General features: G+C 37.7%; 1 protein-coding gene across 2 annotated transcripts in view; it reads right to left on the bottom strand.

Moving 5' to 3' along the window:
• The window catches only part of LOC145204665 (ER degradation-enhancing alpha-mannosidase-like protein 3), a 74,711-nt gene that overhangs the window by 32,994 nt on the left and 28,154 nt on the right, over positions 1 to 13,563 (bottom strand). For both annotated transcript variants that reach the window (XM_080077258.1, XM_080077259.1), the window contains exons 6-9: positions 13,397 to 13,502; positions 9,869 to 9,986; positions 7,069 to 7,180; positions 2,528 to 2,644 (exon numbers count right to left, since the gene is read on the bottom strand). In XM_080077258.1, coding sequence (XP_079933384.1) covers positions 2,528 to 2,644; positions 7,069 to 7,180; positions 9,869 to 9,986; positions 13,397 to 13,502 — 453 coding nt within the window. The remainder of the gene's footprint in view (positions 1 to 2,527; positions 2,645 to 7,068; positions 7,181 to 9,868; positions 9,987 to 13,396; positions 13,503 to 13,563) is intronic.

Genomic DNA, 13,563 nt, shown 5'->3' with positions numbered 1-13,563 from the left:
CTAAACGATGTCTCGTAAAACGTCTGTCTGACGTCAAGCTGAGCCCTCCTGCTATCGTAAACCAGTGAGTTACTCTGTTGGGACTTCCGCCTACAGTGTCTTTCTTGACCAAACGAGCGGTAGACACATTTACGTTTCGGGGGCCTGTGGGTGAACCGCTGGGTCATTCGGGGTCAAACTTCTGGAGTTACATCTTCCGTTTGTGGTGTGCAGCAACATATAAAAAACGTTTTACATTTTTGGGGCTAGAGGGGTAAATACTGGGGTTATCAACTTAAACGAAGCAGATGTCACATCTGCATAACTATATCTACCATCTGTGAATATTTCATTTAAATCCACCAAAAATTACGTGCAAAAAAATCCACCAAAGATTACGTGCAAAGTTAAATCAAGATGAGTCACTTTCAGGAAAGAGGACTAATAAATAGCATGTGCTATTCTACAAGTTATACAAAGTTAATTCAATACAGACATTCTTAAATTAAACAATACACCCATTTTAGGGTGCTAGTGGGGTTACTTTGGGGTTTCAATACCAAAACTAACAAAATTCCAAACCACAACAACTCAATCAGTATTTTTAATTAAACGCTGTGGCTATCAAGTCAATAAAGCATATGGCCTATCTACCATCTGTCAAAATTGTATTCAGATCCTTCAAACTTTTCAAAGCGAATAAGGGTGGACGAACTGCAGGGAAAAAACAAAACAAATCCAGCAAAATTAAAATTTGTATAAAACTCTCAGTCCCAAAGGTAAATCACTGTAATCAACTCTCCATACCTATCTACAGACAAATCCGGTTAATCGCATCATTGATTTGCCAATGGTATTTGATGCCATTAACCGGATTATGCGATAATCCGGTTGCTATCTAAACAGTACACGCGCCGTTAACAAAAGTGTTTATTTTCACTTACCCAGCTAAAACAAAGTTGCAGCGACGCTCAACTATGGCAACGGAGCAGTATTTTCTCTCTTTTGTTGCCGAGAATTGAAAAAAGTACTCTCAAGTCAAAACTAGATTTATTACTCTCAGCGCAATGCATGACGTCATGCTTCCTAAATGTCATGGCTATGGTGCAATCGCCTAAGTGTGTTGAAGAAACAGTAGAAACGCACACAAACACACTCTTAATTGGCGCACATGCCACAGTTCGCTTGATTTGTGCTTTCTCTTGCAGTCAGGTTTATTTGAAAAGATATGTTACATCGCATCGTAGCCAAGGGGCTTCCCTGTGAAGACGGTTTATGACGTTTTAATCTTGTTTTGGGTAGTTTCCCTTATAAATGTGCCAGGCCTCTCGCTTAAAATACACGTAAAATGGCCTGTTGTTTCTAACCTATTTCGTTTTCTAGTTCAAACCAACGCGTTAAGCAGCAAAGTGCTAGGTGCATTTGTAAGCAAGCCCAAACCCGAAAGTACACGACCGAAATCTAGTCAAACTTACAACTTTGGCACATTTTATAGCGCAAGGGCGCTAAGGCGAGCTTCATCAGTTTCTATTATAACCCGTTATACAATTGACAAAAACAATAATTGATTTTAGCAAAACTTTAAAGACTCAGATTGTGGCGCTACTTTCTAAGCTTACTCAGCAAAACTGCAGCTGCAAGACTAGCGTGACTGTCACGTGATCAACACGTGATCAACGTGTGATCGTTGCTTCCAAAATTTAAAGCAGCAACAAATACTGAAGGAATGAATGCCTTTCTTAATCGGTGTTCTACCTGATAAGTTGCGCAAGGTCATGAATAGAAGACATAAAATATGGCAATCATGTGTTTACTTGTGATCTAACATTTTTTACAACCATTACGTGTTTGGCGGGTCATGAACAATATAACAGAAAACATTTTCAAACATTTGTTTTACATTTAACATTGTTCAAATTTCAATACAGTTTAACACTTTGAATTTGGTGCAGTTCGCACTTAGTAAGAAATTACAATCAGCGTCTTTGCCGGAACACCAGTTTCGTAATTTTAACACGTTGAACTCTTCATTTAAACGCTTGTTATATCACTATTGGCGATTAGATAAGCGAATAAAAAAAATATCAACGTGCACGGCTTGCATTATTTGGTGTAGAATGCAAACATGCATGTACGTCTTTTTCGCGTACATTACCTCCGGAGGATTTTACTATCATATCATCGTTTTTTATTCGAAAAACTTGGTCTGTTCGACTTTCACATAGAGATCATCAATCCGGTTTTAATCGCATATTTCGTTGAAAAAAGATGCGAATATCCGTTTTATGCGATAAACCGGTATCCGATTAACCGGACGATTTTCTTAACAAACGATGGGCGACGGTTTGGGATTTTTAATTGTGATGCAATTAAACGGATTATGCGATTAACCGGTATGCGCTTAACCTGATTCGTCTGTATTATGTTCCAGCACTGTTCCATGATCAAATGAGAGGAACAGAACTAGGTTAAACAAAAAACAAAACCAGATTGGGACTCTTAAGAAGTAATAGATAAGAATAAATCAACACAAATAAACTCCAGATACCTGCAGACCAGGCCAAAATGCCGAAAGTGCATCCACAAAGTGACGAGCAGATGTTGTTGGTTTGTGCATTAGAACATCAACTAACAATGGACTCTGGTTCATGTACTGTTTTATTGCCTACAAAATTAGGAAAAAGCATGATTATCAATATGGAACTAGAAGAGTGGCTTTCTGATATACTTCCATTTTATATATTCTACATGCTATTTACCAGTTTACTATACACATCATTTGATCTACACAAATGATTGTTTTTGTAAACAAAAACGAATGGGTCTCCACACACGTGTTTGTGCGGATTTACGGTAAACAAATGTTGCGGTGATTTTTAGATTTTTAAGGACAAATTTTTAGAATGCATTAACCCAACAATAAAAAAAATTGTTCGTATTCTTTTTGCACTATTCATGTAATTACAAAAACATTAAAAAAACGTAACAAAGACTTAAATCTAATCTCTTGCTTTTACCCAGATATAGTCCTCCAAGGTCGGGCAATTTTTTTTAGAAAGCTGTAACAGTTGTGTTACAGACACTTTAAATTAAAAAGCAATTTGCTACAAGTGTATACATAACAAATTGTTTTTCATTTAACTTTGTTTCGCAAAATGAGTACCATTGACCTGTAGTAACCTCTCAGGGTGCACACGCCAAACGACTGTTTGACCTTTTGACACCGTTTTCAATAGCACGCCGTCATTCGTGTTCAACAATACTGTTAAGCCTAATTTATACATGCCTTGAGTATTGACTCCTAAATTGATTGTTAAAAAAACGCTACATTATGAAGAAAGTTCTGAGCTGTGTTTGTAATACCGACTAGTTGACCTTAAGTAACCCGTGATCATGCGGCGGCCAACCTGACAGCGAGCATTTAAAAAAACATTTATTTGGCAAAAAAGTCAAGTTAATTTTTTCATCTTAACTTTTATTAACAAAGTTTTTCTTGACATATACAAAACCGAAGCACGGTTATTAGGCTTAAATCACGTCATAGGTGTAAAACCTTCGCCAAAACTAAAAATGTGAGTGATAACTTAATCAAACGACATAGCATTGCTGTGCAAAACAGCTGATTTCTAATCACTGAAACGATGTCTCGTAAAACATCTGTCCGACGTCAAGCTGAGCCCTCCCGCTATCGTAAACCAGTGAGTTACTCTCTTGGTACTTCTGCCTACAGTGTCTTTCTTGACCAAACGAGCGTTAGACACATTTACGTTTCGGGGGCCTGTGGGTGAATCTCTGGGTCATACGGGGTCAAAATTCACATGGACCATCTTTAGACCAATATCTGTAATGTGTATAAAATTGAAAAAGTTTGAACCATTCTTTCTTGACCAAAACGTGGGAACAATAGCCGCGCTAAAAATTTCACGTTTTGGGGTGCTGCGGGTGAACCGAGGGATCAAACGGGGTCAAAATTCACATGGACCATCTTTAGACCAATACCTATTATGTGCGTCAATTTGAAAAAGTTTGAACCATTCTTTCTTGACCAAAACGTGGGAACAAATCCGCGCTAAAAATTTCACGTTTTGGGGGGCTGTGGGTGAACCGAGGGTTCAAACGGGGTCAAAATTCACATGGACCATCTTTAGACCAATATCTGTAATATGTGTAAATTTGAAAAAGTTTGAACCATTCTTTCTTGACCAAAACGTGGGAACAAATCTGCGTTAGAAAGAAAAAAAGAAAAAAGAAAAAAAGAAAAAAAAATATCGACAAAAACAATATGTGTCCCCTTCAGGGAAGGGGACCCATAATAATTCATGTATAACATATGTTAGGAATTTCAGTGTATCGCGTCAAGACCAATGATAAATCTAATCATTTTGGCATTATCTTTTTTGCTGAATATCAAACTTCAAAATTTTTACTAAATGCAGTGTTAAACACAGACGAAATTTATAAACAAATTTTGGACAAAAAAAGAAATTGCTGATGTTTTTATGCAAGTATTTATACAATACTGCTTGTGCATATTTTACCCTCACTGCATTGTGAAAAAGTTGAAGCTTTAGAGCAGGGGTGTCCAACCTTTTTGGCCAAAGGGCCACATGCAGTTTACGAATGATTGCGCGGGTCACTTGAGTGTTACTGCTAATTTGGAATCTTAGAAATAGCTGTCTTATAATTTCTAATCAAAATCCTCACACCGAAATACATACCAAGATACAACAAAACAAACATACCAAGATACAACAAACATACCAAGATATAGTTGAGTTAACAAAGTTTTTCCCACACGTCGACATTTCAACATGAAGTTTGGCACTGTTTTTCTCTAACAAGTTTGGCCATATTTGGTGAGGTGGACGATGGAGCAATGCGAAGCGATTTTTCCATGTGGCTGTCAGAAATTAATGATCTTACAGGGAATTTAAACTCAAATGTCAATCTTTCTTGGAAAGTTCTGTTAGCGTTACTTCCTTTTTGTTTCCTGTTTGGCATAATCTATATCACTGCAGAATGCTGATACCAGATGTATCTCAATGAACCAAGAAACATTACAGACCGACGCTTGAAGCACGAGTCAGATTGTGACGTAACAATTTAGAAATTATTGTGATGCATAACAATGCGCATTGTGATGCAATAAAAGTAACTTGAAAAGTTGTGTATTACTACTCCATTAACAAAGAAATAAAGTAAATGCCAATTTTTCGGAATCACAGTTCGCCATAAATTACGCTGACCAAATGTGCCAATATGAGTCATTTCAAAAAATGCCATGCGGGCCACTCAGAACCTTCCTGCGGGCCACGGGTTGGACACCCCTGCTTTAGAGAGTACACACAAAATTGACAGATTCCTGACAGAAAACCAGTAGGGAGGTTTACTTTATATTGCACATACACCATGACCTTTTTGAACCGGTAATATATCCCCCATACTAATTTTATATTGGGCCCCATATTAGTCAGTGTTCTAAACCTTAGTTTGTTTCTGAAGGCAGAATCTCATGTGTCCCCACGCAAAGTTTGTACCATACAAACTATCAAAAACTTATTGAATTCAGACATTGTTTAAAGTTTGCCCTATTTTATTTTCAAGGGAAAGAAGGGGTAAGTAGTAAGGCCATATGGTGAAATATGACAATTAGCAACTTTGAATGGCAATTCTACACGCTATTCAAATTTCATAAGGGGCTGGCGGAGTAAATAGTGGAGTCAACAAGTCAAACAGAACAAAAGGCACATCCATATCACTTTATCTACAACCTGTAAAATAGGAGAAAAAAGAAAAAAAGGTGAAATCAAGGGGACTCATAATTTCCACCAAAGAAAATCTTTATTTGGATGCCACAGACATTAAGATAAGCACACACATATGAGTTTAAAAATGAGGGTTGACAAACAGTTTTCAGATCTGGACTGGTTTAAACTAGAGATGTACCGAATATTCGGTTTGTCGAATTTATTCAGCTGAATCAGCAATTTTTACAAAGATTCCTTTTACGAACTCAATTTAAAGCAGGAAATGTCTGTTTTCTGATTAAAAGGGCACTATAAAGAATCTTTCAAATTGAGACATAACTAAAATGCTGTCAATTATTACTATTTTGAAAACATTATTATTTTTCCACTTGGACAAAAAGTCAGTAATTCATGGGCAAGCTGTGGCCGAGGCAACTTAAAACCCAACAGAACTGAAATGCTAAAAAACACAACTGTCTTGTTGTGTAGCACCACTGTTTCCATGGTCAAAAACTTCCATTCTCAAGTCAAATGCGTAACATACGGCTTAAGGTCACGTCATAAATGATTCGGCTGAATTTATTTAGTAGAACTGCCGAATATTCTGTTTCAGCTGAACACAAATTTCATTTTTTAGACCAATTAACCCTTCTTGCATTTCAAAATCAGTTTCATTCACACTGCTGTCTGTAAATGAATTTAGAAACCAGTCTGGTATGGTCATAATGGTCAGATCTTTGAATCTGCAGCTCATATCTTCAAAAAAGTTGTCTTCCAGGTTAGAGTTAACAGATTTTTTTTTTTTGTTAATTTAGTTTAGGAAATTGGGACAGATTCCGACGGCCAATATTATGCTGTTAAAAAGTGAATATCGTTTAAAACAATTTCCTTTGGATAACCACCTTACTTCGGTATGCAAAAGAAGGCCATCAAATTGTTCATCCTTGGTGTTACAGAGTAAAAAAACATTTTATAATGTGTCGCAAACTAGTCATCAGGTCAGATATCCCAACTGTGCTAATTTGTGTTGAACGCTGTAATCACACAAAGAACTGTCGAGATGTTTACTGTATTCTCTCCACAGTAGAATGACCTTGTTTAAAATGCACATCATAGCGGCTAAAACCACAGGTTACTCCAGTTCAAAACAAGGTGTGACATGGCGTGATGATAGAAACTATCAGATGCATTGTTACATCATAAGATGTCTAGGTTTCAATGCACTATACAAGTTAATTTGTGGCATAATGAAAGGGGTCCCATAATAAGAGGCCTGCCTTAATTGCAATTAAGTAGAATTATCCGTATTTTTTTGGTGCACACACTGTTTGCTGACTCATACCATGTAATGTGCATTAAATCGTTCCAGATATGTTTCATCACCAAGAAAAATGTATCCTTTCAGTAGATATTCATAGTATGAGTCAATACCCGCCCCGACTCCACTTTCTCTTCTGCACAAACAAAGAGAATGATTGCTTTTACCATGTTACTGTTCCTATAGACCTGGGGCCACCAAACTTTTTCACAGAGGACCGGATAATTTTTAACAATCAAGAAAGCCACATGGCTTAACAGCCCTTACACAGTCCATCTTAAAATGGAACTCGCAAGGCGGTTTTGATAGGCCAGCCAAGGGCTTATGTCTTTCCACAATCTAATTTTTATTCAGATGGTGCTGCTTAGTGATGGGACGATACCAAGTTTTGAAGCGAGTACCGATACCGAGTACAAGTACCACATGTATATACCTCCGATACCGAGTACGATTACCGAGTACCTAAGTGTAGTGTTGTACTTAGTTGTATATCACTGGCTAATTTATCTGCCATGGTCGGGGTACAGGCGTGCACACACACATGCCGAAAAGTGTAATCTCTACGTGATAGCGAAAAAGATATATATAAACTGGCGGAACTTTTTTCCAATTTTGTGCTGTCCGAAGCAAATATTGGCAAAAAGTTGCCCGTATTCTTATGGTGTAAATCGGCCTTCGGTACTCGCATGTTGGTATCGAAAACTGAAACAAAATATTTTGATACCGAGTACGAGTATCGATACCACTGAAATCGCTCGATACCATCCATACCTCGTCCCATCACTAGTGCTGCTGTTAAATTGTAAAATTATGAAGGATGTAGTTCATAACCAACTAATGCTCCGTTTTCTATCACATGTAACAAAAGAAGGCAATTGTTCACACACAATTACTATTTGTTGCTCATGTCTGTGATGTAACAAACTGTTTTTGGAACATATCTATGAGTTGCAATCTTGTTATACCAGGTAAAACTATTACTCTAATCCATTCAGAGGTTAGGCACAATCAATCATTATCGTTTTATGTTACAAATGTTCCATATGTTTTGTTAGAGCAAAAAAACCTTTCCTATCCAGTTTGGTGACACCTGCCATGGACTATTGCTTTAAAAACTGAACAGTGGCCCAGCACATTTTGCCATTGCATATATAGTACAACCGATTTTGAAACGGTTATATAGTAAGTGACGCCTATGGTTTCATTTAACAATATGGTTTTGTTGCAGGAGTATGTTTAACAATAGGGTTTTGTTGCAGATGTACAGAATGCATGGGCTTACAATAGTTGGAAAGTGTTCTGCCACATGAACATTGTTTAAAACGTTCACCCATTTTAGGGGGGTAATTGATCGGTTTCTACTTAGCACATTTTTGCTCTTCTGGCAAATGTTATTTTATTCCGACGTTTTGACGTCCTATACAGGTCATCTTCATCAGGGTAAATAACATTGAATGCGTTTAGTACAGTGCACGATAAACGAAGGAAAAAAGAATGAACGCAAGCATGTCACAATGCAACGAAAATACCGCGCGATAACAAATTAATTCTTATTTCCTTTGTTTATCGTGCACTGGACTAGTCACATTCAGTGTTATTTACCCTGATGAAGATAACCTGTATAGGACGTTGAAACATCCGAATAAAATAACATTTGCCAGAAGAGCTCTACAAACTTGATTGGGACCAATATTAGCCATAATTTTTTATAACCTTGATTTGTTTCAGCAGTCAGAATTTCATGGGTCATGTTATGTATGTTATGTAAAATACAAACTGTCCAAATCAAACGCAATTAAGTAATTGTTCTAAGTTTATAGGCCTAAATAGCATGAAACACTGTCATCACAAAATGGTATGTGAGACAAACTGTCACAATGCCGTTTCACCTAAATATTGTCAAAAATGTCACCAACTTTAGGGGGCTAGTGGGGTAAATATTGGGGTGAAACGCAATAATGGACAACCACAAATGCCTTATTCAACAAACTGTTTAAACACTTATAGCAGTGGTTCCCAACCTTTCGTGGACCGTGGCCCCCTAAAAGTAACTTTTGGGCTTCATGGCCCCCCTCAAGTAACCCTACAGGACCTGTGGCCCCCCTAAAAATGTAAATGGCAATCTCGTGTTGAAATTTGGTACTAATTTCGGTTTTAAACAGGTCCAGTAGCGTAAATAAGAATCTGTAATTGTAAAAACCTCACTATAGACAAATAGTATGTGAAATAGTCGATTAAATTGGGGAATAATGTTAAAAAGAAAATGGTTTTTAGTGGGTGTTTCTGGTGAATCTACACCCGTGGCCCCCCGAACCACAGCTTGTGGCCCACTTGGGGGGCCAAGGGCCCTGGTTGGGAACCACTGGACTATAGGGTCAATTGGAACAAATAACATATCTAAATGATTCTATCTACCATATGTAAAAAAATTATCCAAATCCATCAAACATTTCATGGCGAAAAGGGGTGGACAAACTCGTAAGAAAACATTTAACAAAATAAACATGCGCTGCCTTCACGGAGGGGGACCTATGATAAAGCATTCCTGTCGAAACCTAGTTACAAGGGAAGTGGAAATCAGCCCTAGAATTAACAAATGTAAGACAGGATTGGTTTATCACACAAAAAAGATTGCCAAATTGGTTATGCAATTAACACATATTGTCTGTACCAACTATAGACCCTTTTGGTTTTGGTTTCTGTAAAATATAGGTACAGTTGAATAGTATAATCAGAACCAACATCACAACCCTGATCACAGACCAAATTCACGTTGAAGTACCAATACACCATGTTTTGTGTATACAATGCTTACAAATCTAACCTTATCCACTCTCCATTTTCAACATTAAGAACAGTGCCCATTAGATCAGTAGATCTTTGTCTTCTTGACCACAAATAATCCATGGCACGCCTAGCACAGCTTTCATAAACTGAATCACCTAATAAAAATAAAACTGGAAAGGTGGCTTTCCTATATACTGGCAATTTATATATTAAATATCATATTCAACGATTTACTACATACACCATTTAATCTACTAACATGATTGTTTTTGTCTAATTGTCACACATTTATATGAAAATTAGGTACAGCAATAATATGGTGCAAATATTTTAAAATTCCAAAGGACAATTTAGTGAAAAGCATTAACTCAAAGATTAGACAGTTTTTGTCCATCTTCTTTCATTGTTATAATGCATATTTACCAAAGCGGCAAAACCAACAGGAAAAGTCTTTCTATTTTAGGTTAACCTTATATTGTTATCCAAGGCCTGTTTTTAACACCTAAAAATTTGAGAAAACCCACAGTATCGTTTTGCAGAAACACAACTTATCGGGGTACATGTTTTGCAGAAACACAATTTATTGGGGTATAACAATATAACAGCCATCACTCTTCATAGTGTGATACAAGTTACTAAAGGTTATACTTTATTCCGAGTGAAGCAGTAAAATTTTTGTTCACTTGTAGTTTAAGCAAAGGGAAATACCAATTGTATACAATTTGATCATTTCCTTGGAGATTGAGTGATTACCAGGGGCACAATCACACTTTAAAACATATTTGGGGCTGCAACGGTCACTATTTGGAGATCCAAACTGTTTACAACAGGGGTGTGCAACAGTTTTCGTCGGTGGGCCGCATAACTAATTTCAGACATCAAGCGAGAGTCACATAACTTTTTTCATGTGCAAAATAGATTCGAAATTCTTCCAAAAGCATCAATAAATTTGTTTTCTACAATGTACAGAGTTTCAGCTCAACACTGGCATTTGTAACAAAATAATTGTTTACTAGACAAAAGGAAGAGTTATGTCACATTTGGTGAAGTTAGGCTACTTGTTATAACTGCTGTATGATCCACCGGTTGGAAAACGCTTATTTAGCTTATATTTGTTACGTATATTATAGCAACTTAGGAGACTTACCAAAAACTTGTGGAAAATTTTGATAAATTCTCAGAAGAACTGCATTTTTTTATCCTAATCAGTGTGTTGGTGCGGGTCATACTAAATAGCTTGGTGGGCCGGAATGTGGCCCGTGGGCCATATGTTGCACGCCCCTGGTTTACAACAATCAAGAAACATTCCACAGGAAACTGTTTAAAATTTAAGCACATAAGGGGTTGTTTTTTGACCCAAAGGTTTGGAAAAGCTTAAAAAAATAGTTGGGGGTGAAAGGATAAATCCAATTAAAAATCACACAAACTGCTTTAAAAGTGCCCTTAAATCAGGGTCGGGCAACATACGGCCCGACGGGGTTTTGAGCGGCCCGCAGACAGTTTCAGGTCTTACATGATAATATGGCCCGCGGCCACAGTCTGCCGCAGCCCCCACTACTTGCTTACAGCGTCAAATTGTAGTTGTAACGGACAGTAACGCTCCACAATAGCAAAAAAAAATCCCGCCGTTGCCATCGTTACGACATAACTGCCAGCCAAGTGTGGCTTGCTTTTACGGTTTCGTTTGTTTCCACACGTATAGGCTATAGGCTAGTTAGTGTTTCAGCAGTATCTCTAAGTCTGTCGTGTATGCATTAAATTTGCTGTGGTGAATAATTTTATGTTATATCAGTTAGATTGTTTGGACTGTATTGTATTTGTGATGTTCTTGAATGTATTTGGTTTAGGTCAGGGTTCTTCAACGGGGGCGATATCGCCCCCAAGGGGGTCTACCGATGGGGCGATGGTGACAATTTTGGAAGTTGGGGGGCGATTTGACTTCAAAAGGGGGCGATTTAAACATTACTGATTGTATAAATATGTAAAAGAACTGTGAGACTTAGCTAACTTTAACTTGCGGACATAATTCGTCTTGCAAACAAACACCAGGGACAAGGGACGCATCAGCTCAAACAAATTTTTTGTGATCTCGAAAGCAAGGTTGGGTGTTTAATTTGCCACATGGGACACTTTATTGAATACAATGGTAACGAGCTTTACCTCAAACTAATTGTTTCGCTTTCCTATAGTCCAGGGGTGGTCAGACCTGCTTCATACTCGAGCCGCATATCACAAAACTTAGTTTCAAAAAAGAGCCGCAACACAAAATATCAAAAACAAATTTATTCACTCATAATTTGGTCACCCCTGCTATAGGCCTACAAGCGCTTCCAAAAAAGTATTTGTATCATTTAGGATTCTCCTCTACCGAGTCATTGTTTTCAACAAAAGAAGGCGATTGTTTGCGCATAATCATAATTGTTTTTATCTATGATTGAACAATTTTTTCTGAGATGCGTTAGAAGAATTGCATGAAATGGACCTTGCGTGTTGTAGTAGCAATTAAATTAGGTTTTAACTGTTTACTGAAGCTTTCGAGTTGCTAGGTGAATCTAACCGCCCACATCTGCTCAAAAGGCAGAACCTTGGTACGAATAACAATTTCATAGGGGGGTGATTTTGAGCCAGTGCCTTGAAAAGGGGCGATTGAGCCAAAAAGGTTGAAGACCCCTGGTTTAGGTAGTCAAAAATCTGTTTTAAATCAATGGATAAATACGCGATTAATGTATCGATTCAGGCATCCGGCCTGCCAAATACTACATTTTCTCATATCAGGCCCGCCGACTGGAGAAGTTGCCCGTCCCTGCCTTAAATGAACCAACCAACAACATATAAAAATCTTGGGAGTATGTTTAGCCACTTTTCAAAAATTTCACACTTTGGCGGGGTGTGGGTAAATTCCTGGGTCTTCCAGGGACACACTTTAGAAAGATAAACTTCTGACAGCAAACTATCACAGGCATGAAGATGAAAAAGTTTAAACCCTCCTTTATGTGCCAAATTAGTAGAACAAACGGAAAAAAGAAAGAAAATGGACAAAAACAACATCGCAGAAAGTTTGGGATAGGGTAACATACCGTATATACTCGCAGATAGGTCGCAACTTTTTCCTTATATTTAAAAAAATATAGGTGCGACCAATCCGCTTGACATAAGTGCAAATACGGGTGCATGCGCTCATGCACGCACATACCAATGCGAGACAGTTTCATGAGCGCACGCGTACATGCGACCGCTCAGCGTGCGTTGGATTTTCCCGCTTTGTTGAGAAAAAATAGTTTTGCGGTTTCAATGCAATGCAGTTCAATGCTAAAAAACAAACAATTGCAACCAAAAAAGCTAGGGAAAGGGCCTTTTAAATCCCTAGATTTTGTGCGACTTATGTGCGAGTCAACTTTAAATTAAACTTTTTTAACACAAAACTAATAGTGCGACCTATACAGTGGTGCGACCTATTGGCGAGTATATACGGTAACTGATTTTTTATTACAAAACACTGCAGCCTGAATAACTATGCGAGGCACAAAAAAGTTGAGATACAAACTCCCTCATTTGTAACTTTTACCAGTGTATCTGGTGAGAGCTGCCATTTCAAGTAACATTGTGCCTGCACATGCAGTGCATGTATCCTTGTCTTTTGCTTTCCTTACAGCACCAGTGAGCAAATTTATCTGCAAAAACAGAGTTAGTTCAAACCTTTGCTAAACACACATGTTTTGAATGTTACAACCT

This window comes from Phallusia mammillata, chromosome 8, assembly GCF_965637545.1.
Source record: "Phallusia mammillata chromosome 8, kaPhaMamm4.hap1.1, whole genome shotgun sequence".
Lineage (NCBI taxonomy): Eukaryota > Metazoa > Chordata > Ascidiacea > Phlebobranchia > Ascidiidae > Phallusia > Phallusia mammillata.
The sequence above is the reverse complement of the archived record's forward strand: the minus strand, read 5'-3'. Positions and strand labels throughout refer to the sequence as shown.